The sequence below is a fragment of the Phytophthora parasitica genome (assembly GCF_000247585.1).
Source record: "Phytophthora parasitica INRA-310 unplaced genomic scaffold supercont2.1, whole genome shotgun sequence".
NCBI classification, from domain to species: Eukaryota; Oomycota; class Peronosporomycetes; order Peronosporales; family Peronosporaceae; genus Phytophthora; species Phytophthora nicotianae.
The window spans coordinates 2594649-2615975 of record NW_008634126.1 but is presented as its reverse complement, the minus strand read 5'-3'; the positions used below and the strand labels follow the sequence as shown (position 1 = coordinate 2615975).

Below are 21327 nucleotides of genomic sequence, written 5' to 3'. Positions count from 1 at the left end.
AAACCTCAGCCATTGTTGCTGTTTGTAGTTCTCGGAGAAGATCACGGCGCTGTCTCGCATTATCGTGTGCTCTGGCCGCAACCTCGCTTGATACAACCGGTCGTACGAGCTTAAGGGCCATCAACGTGCTGTCTTCGGTAGCGGAAAGCGACGTCTCGGTGGAGAGTTTCTGTATTAGGAACTCAGACTGTACAGTCAAAGGTTGCTGTATGGCGTTGAGTGACTGTATGGTCGACCCGGACTGTATAGTCAAAGGTGGCTGTACATCCGTAGCGCAGAGGGGAGGCACGTTGGCACCAGAGGCGTTATATTCGGAACCTTCACAAGTCACCAAATTGACACGTTGCGGTAGGTTTCCTTGACAAAATGACGGTCCGTACAGCTTTTCACTCGCTCGCGAGACGATTTCGTCCCCCACCGCTTCGCTCCCACCCTTACCTCCTCCCCGGAAGAATTCGTAGGCGTAGCCAGCGTCGACACAGAGTCGTGGATGTAGATGCTCGAAGCCAGACTTTTAGTAGAACGTCTTGCATTATCCTGCTTAACCTGGGCAATGCACCGAAAAAAGGTCGAGCTGCCGTCCTCTCGGCGAAATCACTAGTGATACGCTAGGTTCGCTTCACGGACACCGTACGTACGGTCGATTCAGTCTTGAAGTCGAGAGGGTAGGCTGTCTGGCCAGTTGTGGACGCGGCGAGCGTTACCGTATCGGTCACGAGAGCCGCCGGAACAAGGGAGACCAGCCACGTTGCGAAGGCACGGCTCTTGTCCACGGCGGTTGATCGGTATCAGCCGACGAATGGCACCGGGGATAGCTGGTGCTCGGTCTTGATCTTGCTTGCCTCGGCCGTCACGCCCTCACCGGCTTTCATCCTCGTGAGCTTGAGTCGCGACATTGACCAGAGCCATCGTCCACGCGGCGGACTGGTACTCAATGCTGCGCAGACTCGCAGAAATTGGTCCACCACATCGGGTCATCCTCTTGAAGGTGGGCGAGTGCGCCACCCGCAAACTTGTTCACGTACATGAGGGTTAGCCCGGACACGGGTCGGCGTGTTGCTTGGGTCGGCGGACTTGTTCTTGCACACGAAAGTCCGGAGACGAGATGCCAACTTGCGCATGTAGTCAAACCACACCTCTTGGCCAAGCGCGTTGAGGCCATGAATGCCATCCAGAATGTCGTCATACGAAGAACATTGTATCGTGGAGCCTGGTAGTGTTGCAGATGGGCTGAAGCCACTAGAGAAGTTGACGTTGGTCGAGCCATCCTCCAAGCACGACATTTCGCTCGCCTCCTTAAAGTGCATGACGGTAAGACCTCTTGAGCCCAGGCGCCCACTGAAGACCGCCATCAGAACCGCCGGAGATGTCTTGAACTTCACGCACTCTAGCTCCCGCAGCATCAGCACAAACGACATAGGAGACTTCATCTTACCTGGTTCCAGGCCCAATCCACGGAACATGCGACTTGCTGCCAGAAGGTGGGTTTGCGGCGGATTATACTCGCCCTTGGACTTCTTCGAAATTTCCGGGAAACTTCCACACGTCAGGAAGCGAACCTCTGGAGGAGGAAGCTCTCCTTTTGTGTTTGGGGCAGTACCAGCACTAGTGGGAACTTCCAACAAAGGAGCCGATGCGGCAGGCCCCCACCGAGGCTCACCTTGACCTTGAAGCATTCGCAGGCGGGAAATCTCCTCCCGCAGCGCTCCGAGTTCGGCCATGACCGGCTCGACGTCGGTCTCAGTGACCTCGGCTGACGAATCATGTCGAAACGAAGCTTGGGCCGGCGTCGCTGTAGGCAGGGCAGCGGCTTCTCTTCGTTCTGGCACAGCTCGGCTGGGCTCAAACGAAGCCATGAACTCGTTCAGGTTGAACCCACCCCCATCGTTACCCGACGCCTCCGCGGTCTTGGCTGGCGCGGGCGTTCGTGCCGTGGGTGATGGAGCAGGAGCAGGGGACTTCTTTGCCCGTTTGGCTCTTGGAAGCGCAACCTTCTCTTCCGCGTCGGGGTCCGTTTCAACGCCCGCATCCTCGGCTCTCTTCGTAGGTCCTGTACTCCCGGAGTCCTCAGAGCCCTTTTTGCTGCTTGAGCTGACCGAAGCTGCCGTCGACGCACGTCCTGACGCCTTCTTCTTGCCCTTACGGGCCTCGACCGACACCGTACTCGTAGCCGTCCTTGCAGCAGCGCGCTTGCTCGCTCGTAGCGGAGGGGGGGGGGGGGTCGGACGTGCTGCGGGCAGCGCTGGCGGTCCACGGTTCCTCACCGCCGGTGATGTCGACGACATCAGGGCTTCTTCCAGGCGTCTCGCTGTCCGACGGGGCGGCGTCAGCCCTGGGCGAAGGCGAGGGAGGCGTGGATGCTGGCGTAGTCGTGTCGCGGGTGGCCATGGTTATTACCGAAAAGAGTCCCCCTTTAATTCTTGAGCTGCTTGCTGCTTGTTCTTCTGGTTGCGAAGTGAGAGGGTACGACACGTGTGGTCCGCAGCAAGCCAGCGAAGCCGGAAGACCAGTTTCCACTGGTATACCGGTATCTATCTTGTGTGGAAAACATAATTCCCTTGTTCCACTCTGCTCCACTATGGAATACACCATACCGGCTGAATATTATCAACTTTTTTCTGTAAAGTGGGCGCAAGTTTACGAGCTGATATATGCCGCCCAGTTCAACAAAGAAAGAATGACGAAATTCCAAATTCGGACCCAAAGTGTTAGCATACCGGTTACGACGTCTCCTCCTCAAGTTACTTCATCCTTACCAATTTGGATACACGCAAGGTAGATCTATACGCCATGCACTTATCACTTTTCAAGATCTGCAGGAATATGCTAGACATGCTGGTCTTAGTGATGCGGGAGCTATCCTGTTAGATTTCGCTAAAGCCTTTGATAGGGTATTATGGCCTGCTTTGGGTTTGGTGCTACAACACTATGGATTTGGAGAAACATTTCGCCAAGAAGTGCGAACTTTCTATTACGGTACTATTGTTACGGTTTTGGTTAATGGCACTGCGAGTAAGTACTTTGACCTTGGATGTGGTGTCCGCCAAGGAGGTCCGCTGTCGCCTGCCTTATTCGTATTGTTCATTGAACCATTATTGAATTATTTACGAAGTGAGACTAGTCACTTGGGAATTTGCCTCCCTCAGGTAAATTCACCGCACCAAACCATTGCATTTGCTGATGGTTGGACTGGAATACTCAATAATCTACGGCATACACAGGTATTCGTATATGCAGTTGGGTAGTATGCGGAAAGTGCTGGTCTGACTCTCAACGCAGATAAACGATTGTGCTTCCCTTTGAGACATTGAATGAAGAAGTGAGAACTCTACTCGAAGATGACTCGTTTTACGTTGTACCTGATAATGGCCAAACTGCTCTCCTCGGAATACCACAAAGTCCAACCTTACCAGTTAGTTCATGTCAAGAAAGCATCATCCCCAAAATGGTGACGAGGTTCCTTCTTTGGAATTATCGTGGCAGGACTCTGCGAGGCCGAGCTGTCATTCTTCGTACGATAATTCTACCACTCTTGTGGTATACTGCTGCGGTAACCGCCATCAACGATAAACTAGTCTCTCAAGTACGGAATTTATGCAAGGCGTTCTTGTTTAAGAAAACGATATCAGCAGATATGACTATCACTGTAGACTTTGCAGAGGAATGGTTATATTGGCCTGCATCAAAAGGCGGAATAGGTCTCCCAGATACGAAGATATTTTGTGCGGGGATGAGATTATGCAGCCTACGGGACGCTATTGTTTCAACGAGTACTAATCTCGCCCTACTTAGGTGGTTTGACCTGCTGCTACTCTTTGCACACTGGCTTTGGACGGCAGTGGAATCGGTTTTGACATCTTATACACTAATATACTAAAAACCAATCCTGCTTCTGAACCATGGAAGGTACTGGAAATCTTTTGGTTTCTAACATTGCAAAGTTGGAGTTAACTTCGAAAAGACCATCTCGGTGATAGACTGTTGATGAAAGCTGCGACTGAAGCATCACTATGGAACAATTTCCTGATTTTAGTTGGAAATACACACACGTCCTCTCGAGAACACTACGAAATCAGTTGAGCATTTCCGTGGAAAAGGCTATTTGAGGATGACTGATCTAGTAGATATGCATGGCCAAAACGTAAGTTTGAACTTGCTCCGTGATATTTTAGATGGAATTCCATTTGAATATCCACGACTACAAAAGTTAGTGGCATCAGTGTTCCATAAACATTTAACGAAATGGGACTTGCTTCATCAGGACTCAACCTTCGGACCAAGAATCCCCTCAAACGCAGTTACGACGACTCACAGCTGAGTTTTTCGTGGAAAAACTATCCAGACCATGAGAAATCGAGATTTCAAAAGACCACTACATGATCTCCCCAAAATACCCTCGCGGCCAAACGAAGCATTGGATATTCAGGACCCTCCCGAATGGGAAAACATGTGGAAGAGAGACTTATTTCTGGATAAATGGTACTACCAATACTTAGTGATCTGAGATTCCGCATCCAACACAATGGTCTATGCGTACGGAAGAAATACCAATTTACGGATAATGATGCCACTTCTCCTCACGGCTGTCAAAAAGAAAAAAAACTATGAAACGCCTTTTCTAGACTTGCATGCTAGCGGTGGAAATTTGGCCAGAATTTCTGGACCCATTATCATTGCTCACAAAGACGTCCATCACGTGGGAAAATGTGGTATACCTGAAAAATCTCTGTTTTACACAACGTAGTACAGTATTCAGGAATATGGCCGAGTTAATCTCCTTCTGCTATTTCACATTATTCGGTCGGTAGTTCTATACCCACTAAGGATCCATCGAAATCACAAAATGTATCAAGGAGTACAGTTCTCTATCCAGTACGTCATGTGTGAAGCTAAGGCGTATGCAAGGTTACACTTACAGCGTATCATGTATCAAACGCACACCGGAAAACTGGTCAACCTTCTTCGCAGGGTTGGACCACATTATCGAGTTCAGTTCTAAGAAAGAAAAATTCAAGATGAGATGACCCCCCTTAGCCGGCATGCAATAAAGACGTGCTGGAGAGTTATACACAGCATTGCTACACGCTAGTGAACACCCTGCATACACGCGCTCTTGGTTATCGCATGTATGTACTACGCTGTATGGAGCTATGCTACTGGATTGGAAAACACACTATGAAAACAGTTTGGGATGGAACTTTCAAGTGGATCTTAAGTTTTCTGTTACGACGAGTGCTGTTTTATCTACCCCTACGATCTGCCTACATGCAAGCTATCTTGGTTTCCTAAGCTTAGCTACTCTTCATGTCGTCGCGCTGATTCTGATTACTTACCACTACGAAGTCTGGAAGTCACTTCCTCCACAACGAGAGAATCATGACGGTCCTTGTCGACGACGCACTGTTCTGATCTACACGTGCAATAGAAATTTTGCATAATTATCATTAGTCACCACAAAAACATCACAACTGAGCCAAGTTGAAACACATGGAGCTCTTACGCGCTGCCATTGGCTAGACTTGTTGACGTGAGAGTGCATAATTGTAGTGCGCTCTATCTAACTAATTTTGGACGGCTAGTACCAACTCGTGCATAGGTGCAATGGAGCCCGCCAAAATCGACCTCGTGGCTTTACGCGGTAGAAAAGCAACCAAACGAATCTCATTGGTTAAAAGTTCCAACAAGTCTCAGTGCTTCCTCGGGCGAACCACGACTTTGTTCAAAGTAGATTTCGACAAGAAATTGGGTGTCCCTGTCACGCTTCGAACAGTGAACACCTTGCGCCGAGTTGTGAAGAAAGTCGGCTGACCTCCCTCGGTGGTGTTCTGTAAGAAAATCTAACAAGGCAGAATACAGCGACGATGGCGAGCGGATGTGAGTAATGACGAGATCAATTCTATGTGGAAGCTAGCGCCAAGATCTAACGTCAAACCAGAGGTAGCTAAAGTAACCTCACCCAGCTTTCATACGATTTCTCTTCCATATCGTATCGGCTTACGACAGCTCTCGACAATTGCTCGTTCACCACTGCCATTTTTGCTGCACTTGATATAGAGTTCTCCGCTTCATCTTCATAGTTGTGCCTCTTACTTGAATGCTCAGTCTCATCAGCCGAAAATTTCCCAGCAGCCGCAGAGTCTGTAGGCTTGTCTCCTTCCTCCTCGTCATTACCTTCACAGTTGTACGACTCACTCACAACCTCAGGTGGAAACGTTTCGTCGACCACACCATCCGCAGGCCCCTCTGCTTCTTCACCGCCACCGTTTTCTTCTGGAGCTGCGTAGGTATAAATCTCTGCTGGTACCGGACTGGGCAACTCATTGATCTCCATCTTGAAAACTCGAGCAAGTAGGCTGATTCCTTGTACTTCTTTTCTCGCGAGTAGCGTTACTGCTAATCCTTTCCCACCAAAACGCCCTGTTCTTCCAACACGATGCAAATATGTTGCTGGGTCTCGTGGCAAATCCAGGTTAACCTACAATTCAATAAAACAACGATCAGAGGCCAAGTATCCGCCCTTCACCATTTAACAACGTACCACAAAGTTGACTTTGTCGACGTCTATACCTCGTGCAGTGAGGTCTGTAGACACCAACACACGGGAACGTGATGCTCTAAAGCCTTCCATCACTTCCAAACGTGTAGCTTGTGTCTGAGAACCAGTGATACATGCTGCTGGCCAACCCTGCGCTGCAAGAGCTGTGGCCAACGCCTCAGCGCGAAATTTATCGTTACAGAACACCATACACTGCACAAATACGATCTCCGACAGTAGTGCTGCCAGCTTCACCACCTTGTCGCCTGCTGCTGGTCCAGATGGTGTATTGACAACACTGTAAAACTGGCGTACATGACGAAGCCAAAGCTCCGGCGAATTAGATTGCTCTCGTTTCTTCCACTTTTCCAGGTCGTCAGCAGACGAAATAAACTCCGTCGTGACATCACCTGGCCCCCGAACCCGCACGATCTGAAAAAAAAAATGAAACAGAGAATGTGGTGAGGTAAGGGCATATATGAGACAAACCGCATAGCACTATCTGTGCTAACTGTAGGTTGCACCTTACCTGTGGAGTCCTCATTAGTTGTGCAACTGCCATAAGTTGATCAGTTGTGAACGTGGCCGAAAACGCGAGTGTCTGAATCAGAAGAACAACAAGGCATTAAATAAATAATTCTGTGGCAACTATCACTCTCCGTGTGACAAGAAGGCATCATTACCTGTCGCCTTTCGGGAAGTGCATCCGCGATATATTGGATCTGTTGTGCACGTAGCGAACGCTGTCAATACCCAAAACCACATCGCGGATTCATGCTCTTACATCTTTCTCGAAGTCTCGTGTCATGAGTTTATCCACTTCATCCAAAACAAGCAGTCGAATGGCACTGCATGGCAGTGAGCATTGATCTACGAGCGCTTTCACGCGGCCTGGTGTGCCCACCACAATATGGCACCCCGCAGCCAAGTGAATCTAATACAACCATTTGAGTTAGTACAGTCACTCATCTCGACATTTATGCAATCACCGCTACCTGATCTTGAGCTACTGGCAGCCCACCGATGCACGTGCGGATGACGATATCCGGTCGGAATTGCGCCAATTGACGCAGCACAGTCTCAATCTGAACCGCGATCTCTCGAGTCGGCGCCAGAATCAATGCCAACGGATCTCCCACCATTTGATCCTCCACCTCCTGTGTTCGTTGTTCTATGTTGCGGATCGCGTGTTCGATGGCGGTGACTCCGAAGACCGCGGTCTTGCCCGTGCCTGACTTGGCCTGGCCAATGACATCGTTGCCGAACAGAGTCACAGGCAGCGCGTGCAGCTGAATAGGCGACGGACGCAGGAAGCGCATAGCTGTGAGTGCACGGCCCACGTCTCCATGGAGCGGTATATCGCTGAACGTCGTTGCACTGGAAGCGGCCGTGTCGGAGGATGCCGTCGTCATTCCGACCAGCAAGTGATTGCCAAAGGTGTGATTCGGTATGTGATTTGTAGGCTAGAGCCACCGGATATGTAGCCATTATTTCTCACACGTCGCAGACGAATTTCAACTTAAAATGTACTGATCATATTTACCCTTCTGCTAGTTGATCTTCGCTTGCTATGGGCTCTTCGTCGGTGGAGGGGATGCTAAGGTCGATATCTTCTACAAAAGTAGCAGGAAAATAACCCTTGGTGCCGTCACACGTCTCACCAAGCCACCATTCACCGCTACCTTTTGAGAGCACTCGGAGGATTTCCCCACGATTCATACTCAGATCGTCCGGTTTTTCAGCTGTATAGTCGCGTATTACACGAACTTGGATGGGAACTGGTAGCTGGTCGTCATTATCCACTGCCCTTCGATAGCTGATACCTTGGTTAGTGTCAGGTGATTCCTCCTTTGTTTCTCTATCGGTTGTCGAATCCCCGTCGTTCGTACTCTGATGCAAACTTTTAACGTTTAACGCAGCTTCTTGTACTTCGGAGTCAATTTGGTCATTTTGAAACTCTTTAAAACTGTCATCTTGATAAATAGGCCGCTCACGGTATTGTCGAGACTGCTTGCGTGGTGAGAGTTGACTGGATCTAGGCTTGTCATCGTGTGGGGGAGGAACAGGAGTCGAACTATGCCGTTCTCCGACGTTATCGTCGTATGTTAACTGAATTTGATGTGCATTTTTCGTACCGAAATTTGCATCGACACGAGAAGGACTTGTACCTTCAGACACAACTTTCCATTGTATAAGTGTTCCATCGTCGCCACCAACAGTAACTAAAAACGCATCGTCAAAGGAGAAACCAATCGCAGTAATTGCTGATGAATGAGCCTTGTAAACTTTTCGTTTGGCGCCACGATGAGAAGGGTACTTGAGAAGATGAATACTCGATCGACAAGCAACAGCCAACAAGTCTTCATTTGAGGTTGAGTATGTGTTTTCTAATTCTTCATGCTCATTCACCGACTTTGGACCCGTCGTGCAGACTGCAGCAATGTCCACAAGATTGGGTGAGTCTTCTGACCAGATGCCAGGCGTTGGCCACCCAAACACGCATGTCAATTTAATCCACTGCACGTCGCGAATGAGGAAAGCGTCAGTAATCTGCTTGGTTTCTCCTTTCGTAGGAGATATTAGCCAATGTAGAATTTCACCATCCGCTGCATTGCTTTGCAGGATGTCACCGTCCATATTCCAGGTCAAGTGCGTCACGGCACTCGAGTGACCTTCGCAGACATGGAGTTTTTTGTAGCCATTGATGACATCGAAAATGTACACAAAAGTATCCTTCACCCCCACAGCTAAATATTTTCCGTTGGGGCAGTACTTCACCTGGGCGATTCCGTATAGGCCCAAATGCGCATTTGCTGTACTTGCAGTGGTTGGCTTAATGCTTTTCCGTAGCGAGACCCTAAAATCGTGACAGTCCACAACCAGGAGTTCACCTGAACTTAGTCCAATTGAAAGTTCGTGGCCGGTGGGGTGGTGCTCCATACAGAAGGCTTTAACGCTAGAGTTGATGAAATTGCCGAGGTACAGACGGCGTATACACAAGTGCTGGTCGAGGTCCCAAAATCTAAGATATCCTTCTTGAGATATTGTTGCTGCCTCCTGCACAGTAGGGTCTGCCGAGCAGGCCGCCACCGCACCAGTGTGAGCTTCAAAAAGCAAATTCCATTCTCCGGAAACGATGTTGAGTTCCCAAATGCAGCTATTGCTAGTGGCAACAAGCACAAAATTGCCATCATCTTTCCAGACAATGCTCGTGGGCTTCGGTGTAGTAGCATTGCCACCTGCGCTAAATGCATTTGGGAGTGCAGTAGGCAAATGGAATGCCTTCATCGGGTCATCCAAAGGAAGTAGTGCGTGCGAACCTTCTGCAAATGTGTCTGTCAGTGGCGTGAAAACGCCTTGTGTGTTAACTCCAGGAACTCGCATGGGCTTGCTAAGTCGGCATGTCCACAACAGTAATTTCCCATCATTTCCACACGACATGATCAAATTGCGCTTCTTGGAGTATGCCACTTGAAACGCTGCTCCTTGGTGAGCCAGGGGTCCACTATACTTGAGTCCATCCAAACGCGAATGCAACGCTGTCGCGTTAGGCCATAGCGCCATTTTCTTGGACAGGCCTTCCATCTCTACTTGAGCTTGTTTTGGTAGCTTAAATCGATTACCAGTTTCTTGATCGTGAGGCACGACGTCAACAAGTCTTCCTGTTGGTTCGTATGTGATTTTTTCCAGCACGAGCTCGTTTATCTCTGCATCGGTATATTCGTCAGGAATTTCCCACCATTTCGCAGGTTCTTTCTGTAAATCACGCTCCGACACGGTGTGAATACCTGGACTAGCTCTTGGTTGCAAGAACAAGCATATATCCCCCTTCGCAGTACCAGCTACAATCCGGCCAAGAGAATGATCAGTGATATTTGTCGCGACTAGTTCCTTGGAGTGCTCATCATACATGTAGAGTGGTGGGGAATCATTTACGAAGGTCAAACTTGTAAAATCTTGGACCTCAAAACGACCATGAAATGACGGGACGTTGCCTTCTAGCTTCCACACTTTTTCAGTCGGAGTTGGAGGACGCAATCGTTGAGGACCACCAAATGTGGACCCATAGAATGCACTATCCGCCTTTTCCTTTGAAGGGGGTGGGACATAGTCACCTTTTGTGAGAGTCCAAAAGCGAATATGCCGAACACCACAGCTGACCAGAGTGTAACAAGCATCGTCGTCGTGTAGAGCCTGTCCTGGCTTCTTGGATCGATTTGCTTCGGGCCGGCCATACGCCTGGAAAGGATTAAAGGCGACCGCATGAACTCGGAATGTATGACCTCGAGCACTAACCAGCAGTTCCTGCGCTTTCCAGTCGTGAATACAAATCGTATTGTACATGTCTCCTCCCAAAGAAGCAAGCAGTTTGCCATCGTGAGAGAAACTGATGGACCTCACTGTAACTTGATGGCCTTTGAGGCATGCAAACCGCTTGCCAAGTGGTTCGTCATTCGCATTCCACACCAGAACAAACGCAGATCTCCCCGCTTGTCCTGATGCAACAATTCGCTGGTTTGGATGAATCGCCACACTTGTAACTTCATTCGTGTGTTCTCGGAAAAACCTCTGTGTGTTGGTTTCTTTCCTGTATAACACCACTAACGTCGCTGTGAACCACATGATCTCACCATTTGATATATAGAACGCGTTGTTGTTGGTGCTGGCATTCGGTGCTGGAGGATGACTACTGGACAGTGACGTGGTGACTCCGCTACGACATCCATACACATATTCCAGTTCTAGCGATGCCTGGGGTGCCTGAAGAGCAGCACTTGCATCCGAGCTAGGGGTATCTTCGTAATCGTACGCACTCGGGGCGAATACATTACTTCGACACTGTGGATATCGCACTAAGGCTCTCTCATACATGTGATGTCTTTGCTGCAACAGTATCACCTGTGAGCCGTCATGGCGTTTTTCAATGTTGGCAACTCGTGGAAGTACTTTGTCTATCCAGAATATGGTAAGAATCCTACGATTAGTTTATATTTCTCATAAAAATGCAGTATAGAGCAGTCGTACCGAAAGTAATTTTGCCATCGGGACTGCGAGATCTTGCATAGCCTGGAGAGAGACTCCCTCCATTAGCGTTGCCCTTAAAGGGGTTGATGCTTTTAAGAAGTCCACCGCCAATCCTACACAGACAATTTAAAACCGAAGTTAGAACGTATAGACTGTGTGCCAACTACACTGTAACAGACAATTCAGCTACTTTGGTAGTTTGGATGGAGAGGACGCCGCTAATGGAACGGTATCCAAGGGTGAGACGACGGGATGCACGCTGAACAGCGTCTTCTTGGGCGATACCAAGGGTTTCGTCGTCTTGGCGACGCTATTGGACCACGAGCGCTTGGAGCTGACGTTGGATGCCATCTCCTCAAACTCGGCCAGTACCTTGGCCATCTGCTCCTTCATCGCCTCGAGCACGAAGCTTCGTTCTCGCAGTTGGCGCTCCACCTCGTCTGAGATGAGCGACGTGAGCTGATCAGGCGACACGGAGCCGTCATTTTCGCCTGTAGAGACACACAGTACCAGTTAGCGCTTACCCAGCGCGCTCACAGCCATAGCAGACGCTCCTCGTCCTACGTACTCATGGCGACGCCACTTGCAGCTCCAATTGCGGAATGACCGCCCACATTGTTGAAGTAACTCCCACAGAGTGATGGTCATGTTATGTGGTGCACATATCCACCCGAAATCTTCTTCGTCACTCACTTTCACTTTAAGCGCAGTAGAACTGGAAGGGCAAGATGCGCGCGAACGAGGACAAGATCGCGCAGCTGCTGGACAAGGTGCGATGCACTGTTGGCATCTTGCATATCGAAGAGGCTCGCTCTGATGATGACTTCACTCTGTATGAGTTTACAGACCACGGACTTTGACAAGGATGAACGCTACATGGCTACATCGGATCTATGTGTCGAGCTCAACAAGGACGTCGACCTGGGGCCGTATCTCGAGCCAAAGTACGCACAACGCATTAACTAGGTGTCGTAGCTGAGGAGTTAGGATTCACTCGTTGTGTATGCTGCGTTGCAGAGTGTGTGCGGCGGTTCTGAAGCAGCTGGACGACAAGTCGAACGACGTGCAGTCCATTGCCGTCAAGTGTCTGGGCATTTTGGTTACTAAAGTACAGGTGTCCCAGGTAGCCGATATATGCGCCAAGCTCTGTGATCTCATCCTCAACGGCAAGTCGGAGCTCCGTGACATCTACTCGATCGGGCTCAAGACCATTGTAGCTGACGTCTCCCAGACTACGGGGGCGTCCATTGCCACTGGCATCTGCACACGTCTTCTAACGGGTTTGAACAAGGACAAGGACGCCGCTGTGAAGGCTGAGACGCTCGATATCCTCACAGATCTACTGCGTCGCTTTGGCTACGACGTCGCCACGGAACACGCGACGATCATGGAGTTGCTGATGGCTCAGCTGACGGATGAGTCGCCGCTGGTGCGCAAACGTGCCACTGCTTGTGTTGGTTCACTGGGTGTCATGGCGTCTGATGTTCTCGTGAGCCGCTTGGTGGAGCACTTGATCAAGGGGATTCAAGGATCCACCGACTCATCGAACGTGCGCACACTGATTCAGACTATTGGAATGCTCTCTCGAACGGCAGGCCACCGCCTTGGACAGCACTTGGACGCGGTAATTCGCATCCTGGTGCAATTCTGCGGAGATCCCGAGGATGAGTCGCTACAGAACGAAGACTCGGACGAACTGCGCGGAAACTGTTTTCAGGCGTTTGAGGCGTTCGTGATTCGATGCCACAACGAGATCACGCCTCATGTGGAGGTTATCCTAAAGCTTGTGATGCAGTTTATCCCCTACGACCCCAATTACAACTACGTGAACTCAGCCGATGAAGATGAAGACATGGAGGAGGAAGAAGAGGAATACAGTGATGATGAGGGTGACTACAGTGACGATGACGACACTAGCTGGAAGGTTCGTCGCGCTACTCTTCGTGTTCTAACGGCAATTATCACGACGAGACCAGAACTTTTGGAGCACCTCTACATTCACTGCGCGCAACCATTGATTTCGCGCTTCAAAGAGCGAGAAGAAAACGTTCGTATCGACGTGTTTGCGGTGTTTGCAGAACTTCTTCGTACCACCCGCAAAACTCTCCCGAGTTCAAATGGATCTGGTTCCTTCCACCCAGCCACAGCGAACGCCTGTGTTACGCAGTTGGAGCAGCGCTTGAATGCTATAGTTGTAGGAGCCAATAAGCAGTTTGGCATGAAGGCTTCGGTTCCATCGCGGTGTGCCGTGGTTGCAATGCTGAGTGAACTTGCGATGGTAGAGCATGGGAAGCTGGGAGACTACATCGGTCGTTTGATGCCGAACATTCTCAATGCAGTGGAAGACAAGCACTCTGATTTGAAGCTGGATGCGCTTCTGTTTCTTCGGCTGCTCGTGGATACGCACACGGTGGAGCCGTTCCGACCGCATCTTGAATCTGTCGTGCAGGTTGCCGTACAGTGTGCGAAGGGGGACTGGTATAAAACCGTGGCAAAGGCACTTGGACTGATTGAGTCTTTAGTCCGCATCATCCGCTGTGATGATGGAGATGCGACGTACAAGCCGTACGCGGTTCCTTTCTTCGAGGCGGTGCTACCTAGCTTGAAGGTTCATGACATCGATCAAGAAATTAAGGAGGCTGCAATCAGCAGTATCGGAGAAATTGTTGCTGTACTCGGTGAGTTAGTAGGTTGTATAGTTGACGGTGAGTTGTAATACTAACAATTATTGTGTTGCGGTTGAAGGTGATGAGCTTGGTGGACGTGTCGGAGAAGTTTATCCACTGCTCATGGAGCGTCTCAACAACGAAATCACTCGTGTCCAAAGTATTAAGGCCATTGGAGTTATTGCTCGCTCGAAGCTCAACTTGGATATGTCGCCCATTCTCGTGGAGTGCACTCAAGCTCTGTCTCAACTGCTTCGTCAGCAGTCGCGCACATTGAAGCAAGCAACATTGGCCACTCTCAATGATCTGGTCGTTAGCAAGGGTGCTAACATGCCGGAGAGTCTACACTGCGAAGTGGTACTGGAAGCCTCGATACTTCTTGTTGACGTGGACCTACAGCTGTGTCGCATGAGCATTACACTGGTGTCAAACTCGCTTCGAGTATGCCCGCGCGTTGCCTCAACGGATGCGCTTCTACAGAATGCTCAAGTGAAGGCACTGGAATTGTGCCATAGTTCCATGCTTCAGGGCCCCACTCTAGACGCGCTGAAGGGCCTTTTCGCACAGCTGACGCAGTTGAACTCCCCTGGCAGCAGCTTCCCAGAGCTGTTCAAGGCATTGATGGCTACACCTACTGAAGAATCGAAACACTCTGTGTTGAACATTGCACGATGTGTTGCCGGTACATGCGTGGCAACGACGGAAGCGAATCGTAAGCTGGCTTTCGCAAAGTTCGTCGGTGATATTACTCAAACTGAGTCCGAAAAGAATAAAGTCCTGGCGCTCTACTGTTTGGGCGAATTCGGTCGCAAGATCAAGCTGGCTGGATACACTGACGTGAAGGAGCTTATTCTCAAGTGCTTTAACAATGCGGGCGAAGAAGTGAAGGCGGCAGCTGCGTACTCCCTTGGTAGTATTTGCGTCGGAAACATGGAAGAGTATCTGGACACCATCATGGTCAAGTTGGAGCTTGGAGAGAACTCGTATCTGCTTCTGACATCGCTGCGCGAAGTCATCTCGGACCATGCCGCCCAACCGCATCACGGGTTCGCTATGTATGTGGACCGTGTCCTTCCTGTTCTCCAGAAGATGAGTGCGCGTCAGGAAGAGGGTGTGCGGAATATGGTAGGCGAATGCATGGGCAAGCTCGCTGTGACGAACAGCGCGAAGATCATGCCGATTGTGACGGATCTGTGTGGATCTTCAGACGTCTGGTCGCGTTGGACTGCAGTAACAAGTCTCAAATACGCGATGACAACGACAGCTCAGGAGCCAGCAGTCAACGCGATCTTCGCTCACATCGATCCCTTCTTGGCTGCTCTTGAAGACGAAGAAGATCTACACGTGCGTCGTGCTGCCTTACTGGTGCTCAACACGGCTGCTCACCACCACGCACACTATCTCGTGCCATACGTTCGAGAACGCATCTTCCCCGTCCTGTTGAAGACGACTGAAATCAAGTTGGAGCGTGTGGTGGATCTCGGTCCGTTCAAGCACAAGGTGGATGATGGTCTCCCTCTTCGTAAGGCTGCGTACTCGTGTGTGGAAACTTTGATCCAGGTGCTGCCGCAGCAACTCGATATCAGTTTGTTCTTTGATCAGCTGAAACGAGGTCTGGGAGATCAGGACGATATCCAGATGCTCAGCCATCAGATCTTGATCAAGATCTGCTACGTGCAGCCTGGCAGTATTGTCGGCGCGCTAGATTCGTTGGTGGAGCCGCTAGAGAAGACGATCAACAAGAAGGTGAAAGAAGACCAGGTTGGCCCCGAGGTCGAGCGCGTCAAAGACCTCATCCGCAGCGCGTTGCGTGCTCTCGATGCTATCAGCGCTGTGCGAGACACAGACTCGCACCCAAGACTGAATGCAGTGATGGAGAACGCGAAGAAGAATAAAATGCTGGGTCCGCTTCTGGAAAATATTCGAAGTGAGCGCACGAGTAACTGAGGTCTACGACTGACGTCGTGACAACGGTCAGAGCGAAGGTGGAATGGTGGGTGGATTGACTACAGTGATAAGTTCTGGTATCATTGGATTTCAATGAGAAACTACAGTTCGTCGTGCTTCTCTGTCGTATCCACAGATTTTTGGCGCTTCCTCGAGACTTTTGAGTCTTTAGTGCCTCGTCCCCTCGTCTTTTTTCGTTGAAGCTTTTTGGTATCCTTCTTGTGGTGATTTCCTTTGTGGTTGTCCTTCGAGTACGCTTTGCCATTCCACTCGTACTCCTTCACTTCGTTCTGCTCGTCGAGGAACCTCATGACATCGCTTAGAAAAATCCCCTTTTGCAGTCCGACGAGCAACTTGGAATTGGCCACTTCGTAGATGTTGACCTCGATACCTCCATTCCACATCATCTACAGCAAGAAAACAATTGTAAGATAGCTGGATGATGATAGAGTTGCAAAATTGTTCACCTCTTTCCAGCGTGACGCAATTTCAGAAAGGAGTTCATGTTCGTCTGTCAGTGTGGCGAATATCATTTGGGGTCCAAGTGCCTTCGCCTCCTCCTCATTCCTGAATAATGGTACGAAAGTGAGTACCTACTGTATTTCTGTTGTTTGTGCACATACTTGTCTGTAAGTTGTCGATAGTGTTCGTCTCCTTCCGTACGCAGCTCCTGCTCCTCATCCCCGGCCTCCCACGCTTTTTCCAGTGCATCATAATCGATTGTTCTCGCTCGGCCACATTCTAGATGCGGCAAGCTAACCACCAGCAGACTTACAAACGCCACCACCCACCAACGCATCTAGACGGGATAACTTTTCGCGAAGATTTTTTTAGCTGGTCACTTTGTCGTTACGTCTCCTACTACGTCTATTTCTGGAGCAAGGAACTCAAAGCGGAAGACCTCGGAGCTGCATGACGCCACTATCTATCATTCACCGTGGACATTATCGTTCTAACTCCACGCATCGAGCAACATAAAGAAACGGTTAAGATGAGCTACAGTATTGGAGAACAGCTTCACCAGCACCAGACCAGCCCCCCGCAGAGCAATGTACTCGATAGTCTGTCCCCGACGCGCTGCACTAAAGCCTGCTTTCTGCGCGAAGAGCAAAATGCGCGAGAACTTCAGGTAGGTTAGTATAATGTCACATCTTGAATACTGGTTACAGTGGACTAACATTGTTTGTGTTGCTTGTAGAAACTTCGTGACTCGTATGTTGCCTTGAAGCTGGAGACGGATAAGGAGATCGCGTTTCTCAAGCAGCAGCTTGCTTCGGCAGCGTCTTCGAGTCGTTCAACGTCTCCAGAAAAATCCACAAGCGCTAACTCCAGAACGACGTATCAAGCGTCAACAGAAATTACGGCATCGTCACCGCACACGCTTGTTCCAACCGTGTACTCCATCACGGACTCAGGCGTAAAGCCATCCGGACGAATTGACCGCCTGGGAAGTATTAAGTCGGCGCAGGTATTGGCGTCTCTACGACCATTTTCCATTCCTGCCACTGGCGAGATTGCAGTAGCACGACGAGTGCTTGCAGCATTGGCGGACCCCATGATGACGACTCAGCCTTATTTGCGTTCTCTTCAATTTGCTGCTGACCTTGTTGAGCTAAGCGTTCAGGTTGGTGCAATACTGGAGACTGAAGCTCGTTGTTTGGATCTACCTAGTCCGGTGTATGTATTCGGCGACGTTCACGGCAACTGGACCGACTTGCGCTTCTTCGCGGATAATATTTGGCACCTCGGGCTGGAACTCACAGCGGGTAGCTTCCTCTTCCTCGGCGACTACGTAGACCGCGGCAGTTCATCCCTTGAATGCATAGCCTACCTCTTCGCACACAAACTTCTCTACCCAGGCAAGATTTTTCTGCTACGAGGCAATCACGAAACTCGTGCTGTCAATGGCCTTGAGGCGCATTACGGTTCTGGGTGTTTACTGGCACAGTGCAAGGCACGGTTCGGAACAAGTGAAGGTTCTGTCATCTGGCACCAGCTCAATAACTCATTCGATCGCTTGCCTGTCGCTGCGGTCATTGACAACGATGTTTTCTGTGTGCATGGTGGGATTCCAAGACCGATTGACGAAAATGAGGACCTTCTTGAGACGATGGCGAAATTGCCAACAGCAGCATCGCTAGACACCTTGGATATTGCGTTCTATGCTGGTAAACCGCAACTATCCATGATCGCAGACATGATCTGGGGCGATCCGGTTCGAAACGAAGAGTCTTTGACACGGGCAAGCAGTTGGAGGCTGGACTCTAAAGGTTTCGGCAAGAGCCCGCGCGGTGGAGTTGCTGTGCGCTTCGGGTCCCGAGCAATTGACCAGTTTCTAGGTCAATACGGCTTCTCTCGCATCTTGAGAGCTCACGAAGCTGCTCGAGAGGGACTGTCCTTTAGTAACTCTGCACGTGTCATCACCATATTTTCTACGTCGAAGGATCATGGTCTAGGCGACGATGCGAGCTGTGGCTGCGTTCTCGTGGACAATCAGCACTTGCGTTTCTTCAATAGAGCAAGAAGTGCAGGTAGAACCCACCGTCAGCAATTGATCAGAAGACACAATGGCAGTCGAATCAATAGTACGTCCTGGATCAGCCGTCTGTCAAGTGGACTTACGTCGAGCAATTTTGTCAGCATTCCAGCGTCACTGTACAGACAACGCGGTGGTAAGGAAAGCGACGGAGACACAGACGACGAAGACGAGCAATCCAGCACCAATTCAGTTGTCCACTGTTCGGTTAGTGCTATAAGAATCAGCAACGATGCAGACAGCCACGAGGACAACAACCAAGCAGACGAAGACTAAGTTTAAGAAAAAGGATATCAAGAGCCAACGTCTGATTTTCCAATCTATGCTTTATCAGTTGGCAAACAGAATCAAATATGAACAGAATGGCGACGGTATCGCCACAGCAGTTCTACATGTAGCAAGCATCTAATGAGCGATCAACTGGCGAGCGCATTTACTCGTCAGCAGGCTTGACGGGCTCCTTGTCCGCCAGCTTGAGCTGCTTACGCACACGCATCTTGAAGTCGGAGATCTCGCCCTGGTACACCTTGATAGACTGGTTCTCCACAAGCCAAATCTCCTTGGCAACCTGGGAAATCAATCGCATGTCGTGACTAACCAGCAGCATGCCACCCTTGAAGTTGTTAATGGCGCGAGCCAGCGCATCGATCGACTCCATATCCAAGTGGTTCGTTGGCTCATCAAGCAGCAGCATGTGAGCGTTCTGCTGTGCCATGTAAGCGAACACAACACGACTCTTCTGACCGTCAGACAACTGACCCATGATCTGTGTCTGCACCTCACCGGTGATACCGTATCGGCCCAGGTAGCTTCGCACTTCCTCAACCGACTTAGTCTCGAACAGCGAACGGAAGTATTCAAGCGGAGATTTGGACAGATCCAGCACATCGACGAAGTGCTGACTGAAACGAGCAATACGCAACTTGCTGTGTGGTCGAACATTGCCAGCAACAGGCACCAAGTCGCCTGTGATCAACTTCAGCAGCGTGGTCTTACCAGTACCGTTAGCACCAACAAGAGCGACACGGGAGTCCAAGTCCAGACCCATCTCGACGCCAGAGTACAGCAGAGGGCAGTTCGGGTAACCGAACGCCACGTTCTGGAACATAAGCACCGGAGGCGGCAGCGGCTCCGGGTTGGGGAATTTGAAGTCGCCCATCGACTCCTTCTCGACTTTCTCCGTAAGACCTTCACGCACCATCTTGGCCAGCGTCTTCTCCTTACTCTGAGCCTGACGAGCAAGCTTGGCGGAACCGTGACCGAACTTGGCAATGTATTCCTTCATGTGCTTGATCTGGTCCTGCTCCCAGTTGTAGCGCTTCATCTGGTTTTCCTCCTTTTCGGCCTTCGTACGCACGTACGTATCGTAGTTACCGGCATAGTACTCGAGTTTTTTGTTGGTGAGGTCAATGATGTTCGTGCAGACCTCGTTCATGAACTCCTGCGAGTGCGAAATCATGAGCAGAATCTTCTTCCACTTGGACAAATAGTCCTCAAGCCAGACAACAGCCTCCATGTCCAAGTGATTGGTCGGTTCATCGAGTAGCAGAAGCGTCGGCTGAATGAACAGAGCACGAGCGAGAGCGATACGCATACGCCAACCACCAGAGAACTCCTTGGTCTTCTTGTTCATCATAGCGTCAGAAAACGTCAGACCAGCAAGAATCTGGCGAGCACGGACTTCGGCCGTAGCGGCATCCATGTCGTCGAGACGCTCATACAGGTCCGTGAGGCGGTCCGAGATGGATTCACTTTCCTCCTCACTGAGAGACTCGTCGGTCATCTGCTCCGAGAGCAAGTCAGCTTCAGCCTGGAGCTTGTTACGCTCCTCGTCGACAGACAGCACGGCCTCGAGCGCCGTCATGTCGCTAGCTTCGATTTCGTGCTTAAGGTGGTAGATATCGATGCTCTCCGGGATGGGAATGCCACGCGCACCCAGCACGTTCATGAAGGTAGACTTACCAGAACCGTTGCGGCCAATGAGACCGTAGCGACGGCCATAGTTAAGCGAAATGTCGCACTCTTCCATGAGCACCTTGCCGAAGTATGTGATGCTGAAGTTGAGCACGTTAATGTCCTTGAAGTTTTTGTGGACAGAGCGCACATTGTGCGAGCAGGTGGCGATAATGCCTTCCTCGGCGAGGCGGTCGGCTAGCGACATGTTCTCAAGCGCCTCGGCCTTCTCAGCAGCTTTCTTCTCCTCAGCCGCTTTCTTGCGCGACTCCTTCTTGCCCTTACGCTCTCTCTTCACGCGCGGTTCCTTCTTCTCACGAGCCATGGTTGCGGAGTTCTGTTGTCTGGACGAAGAGCTGTGCGCCAAAACCACCAATACCAAAGTGAGCCAAGCAAATGCGTGGCGCAGAGAAGGATAAAACCTCGACTTGAATAAAAACCTCAGACGTTTGTGAAATATTATAACTCCATACCAATGAAGTTAGATAAACAAGGTACTGTAACTGTGGCTCCAGAACACATATCCTGCTCAAGTCGCACTTCCCCCTTCCAATTTGATATCGAGAAACGATTGGCTGTCTTAGCTCGGCCAATCGCGTGGCTCGCACTGACGCGACCGACGTGGTGTGTACCCGTCTCTCCCATTTGACAAGTGCGTGGCCAAG

General features: G+C 50.3%; 7 protein-coding genes across 9 annotated transcripts; 2 read left to right on the top strand and 5 right to left on the bottom strand.

Moving 5' to 3' along the window:
• Nucleotides 1-788: 788 nt before the first annotated feature.
• On the bottom strand, nucleotides 789-2500 carry PPTG_00676 (hypothetical protein; the record flags this gene model as incomplete). Its single annotated transcript, XM_008892114.1, has 2 exons — nucleotides 1022-2500; nucleotides 789-937 (listed from the first exon to the last, which is right to left on the bottom strand). The coding sequence occupies exons 1-2, from the start codon at nucleotides 2283-2285 to the stop codon at nucleotides 789-791; spliced, it is 1413 nt and encodes a 470-aa protein (XP_008890362.1). The 5' UTR covers nucleotides 2286-2500.
• Nucleotides 2501-5799: 3299 nt separating this feature from the next.
• On the bottom strand, nucleotides 5800-7978 carry PPTG_00675 (hypothetical protein). Its single transcript, XM_008892113.1, has 6 exons — nucleotides 7531-7978; nucleotides 7320-7469; nucleotides 7219-7257; nucleotides 7065-7136; nucleotides 6539-6967; nucleotides 5800-6475 (listed from the first exon to the last, which is right to left on the bottom strand). Exons 1-6 carry the CDS (start codon nucleotides 7945-7947, stop codon nucleotides 5942-5944), a joined length of 1641 nt encoding a protein of 546 aa, XP_008890361.1. The 5' UTR covers nucleotides 7948-7978; the 3' UTR covers nucleotides 5800-5941.
• PPTG_00674 lies at nucleotides 7974-12200 on the bottom strand. Of its 2 annotated transcripts, XM_008892111.1 has the most exons (4): nucleotides 12129-12200; nucleotides 11751-12051; nucleotides 11561-11673; nucleotides 7974-11487 (listed from the first exon to the last, which is right to left on the bottom strand). In XM_008892111.1, exons 1-4 carry the CDS (start codon nucleotides 12130-12132, stop codon nucleotides 8075-8077), a joined length of 3831 nt encoding a protein of 1276 aa, XP_008890359.1. In that variant the 5' UTR covers nucleotides 12133-12200; the 3' UTR covers nucleotides 7974-8074. The 2 variants fall into 2 exon arrangements, with proteins under 2 accessions (XP_008890359.1, XP_008890360.1); XM_008892112.1 differs by having other exon boundaries at nucleotides 11751-12200.
• A 39-nt stretch (nucleotides 12201-12239) lies between these two features.
• PPTG_00673 lies at nucleotides 12240-16767 on the top strand. 2 transcript variants are annotated; one of them, XM_008892109.1, is made up of 4 exons: nucleotides 12240-12330; nucleotides 12407-12504; nucleotides 12578-14238; nucleotides 14306-16767. In XM_008892109.1, exons 1-4 carry the CDS (start codon nucleotides 12289-12291, stop codon nucleotides 16171-16173), a joined length of 3669 nt encoding a protein of 1222 aa, XP_008890357.1. In that variant the 5' UTR covers nucleotides 12240-12288; the 3' UTR covers nucleotides 16174-16767. The 2 variants fall into 2 exon arrangements, with proteins under 2 accessions (XP_008890357.1, XP_008890358.1); XM_008892110.1 differs by having other exon boundaries at nucleotides 12407-14238.
• On the bottom strand, nucleotides 16211-17338 carry PPTG_00672 (hypothetical protein). The gene is made up of 3 exons (XM_008892108.1): nucleotides 16797-17338; nucleotides 16641-16740; nucleotides 16211-16580 (listed from the first exon to the last, which is right to left on the bottom strand). The coding sequence occupies exons 1-3, from the start codon at nucleotides 16970-16972 to the stop codon at nucleotides 16275-16277; spliced, it is 582 nt and encodes a 193-aa protein (XP_008890356.1). The 5' UTR covers nucleotides 16973-17338; the 3' UTR covers nucleotides 16211-16274.
• PPTG_00671 (hypothetical protein) lies at nucleotides 16896-19011 on the top strand. The gene is made up of 2 exons (XM_008892107.1): nucleotides 16896-17302; nucleotides 17372-19011. The coding sequence occupies exons 1-2, from the start codon at nucleotides 17165-17167 to the stop codon at nucleotides 18983-18985; spliced, it is 1752 nt and encodes a 583-aa protein (XP_008890355.1). The 5' UTR covers nucleotides 16896-17164; the 3' UTR covers nucleotides 18986-19011.
• Nucleotides 18969-21096, bottom strand: PPTG_00670 (hypothetical protein). The gene has a single exon (XM_008892106.1). The coding sequence runs from the start codon at nucleotides 20985-20987 to the stop codon at nucleotides 19143-19145; it is 1845 nt and encodes a 614-aa protein (XP_008890354.1). The 5' UTR covers nucleotides 20988-21096; the 3' UTR covers nucleotides 18969-19142.
• Nucleotides 21097-21327: the final 231 nt, after the last annotated feature.

What these genes read in the sequence shown, in the direction of transcription:
- PPTG_00675 (XM_008892113.1), bottom strand. Translation starts at nt 7,947, where the DNA reads ATGACGACGGCATCCTCCGACACGGCCGCTTCCAGTGCAACGACGTTC. An exon ending in CACGAGACTTCGAGAAAGAT is followed by an intron (nt 7,258 to 7,319) that starts GTAAGAGCATGA and finishes CGTGCACAACAG; the next exon opens with ATCCAATATATCGCGGATGC. An exon ending in AACTAATGAGGACTCCACAG is followed by an intron (nt 6,968 to 7,064) that starts GTAAGGTGCAAC and finishes TTTTTTTTTCAG; the next exon opens with ATCGTGCGGGTTCGGGGGCC.
- PPTG_00674 (XM_008892111.1), bottom strand. An exon ending in TCTCCATCCAAACTACCAAA is followed by an intron (nt 11,674 to 11,750) that starts GTAGCTGAATTG and finishes TTGTCTGTGTAG; the next exon opens with GATTGGCGGTGGACTTCTTA. An exon ending in CGATGGCAAAATTACTTTCG is followed by an intron (nt 11,488 to 11,560) that starts GTACGACTGCTC and finishes TATTCTGGATAG; the next exon opens with ACAAAGTACTTCCACGAGTT.
- PPTG_00673 (XM_008892109.1), top strand. Translation starts at nt 12,289, where the DNA reads ATGCGCGCGAACGAGGACAAGATCGCGCAGCTGCTGGACAAG. An exon ending in GGGCCGTATCTCGAGCCAAA is followed by an intron (nt 12,505 to 12,577) that starts GTACGCACAACG and finishes GCTGCGTTGCAG; the next exon opens with AGTGTGTGCGGCGGTTCTGA. An exon ending in AGAAATTGTTGCTGTACTCG is followed by an intron (nt 14,239 to 14,305) that starts GTGAGTTAGTAG and finishes TTGCGGTTGAAG; the next exon opens with GTGATGAGCTTGGTGGACGT.
- PPTG_00672 (XM_008892108.1), bottom strand. Translation starts at nt 16,972, where the DNA reads ATGCGTTGGTGGGTGGTGGCGTTTGTAAGTCTGCTGGTGGTTAGCTTG. An exon ending in TATCGACAACTTACAGACAA is followed by an intron (nt 16,741 to 16,796) that starts GTATGTGCACAA and finishes ACCATTATTCAG; the next exon opens with GAATGAGGAGGAGGCGAAGG. An exon ending in TTGCGTCACGCTGGAAAGAG is followed by an intron (nt 16,581 to 16,640) that starts GTGAACAATTTT and finishes TTCTTGCTGTAG; the next exon opens with ATGATGTGGAATGGAGGTAT.
- PPTG_00671 (XM_008892107.1), top strand. Translation starts at nt 17,165, where the DNA reads ATGAGCTACAGTATTGGAGAACAGCTTCACCAGCACCAGACCAGCCCC. An exon ending in AAAATGCGCGAGAACTTCAG is followed by an intron (nt 17,303 to 17,371) that starts GTAGGTTAGTAT and finishes TGTTGCTTGTAG; the next exon opens with AAACTTCGTGACTCGTATGT.
- PPTG_00670 (XM_008892106.1), bottom strand. Translation starts at nt 20,987, where the DNA reads ATGGCTCGTGAGAAGAAGGAACCGCGCGTGAAGAGAGAGCGTAAGGGC.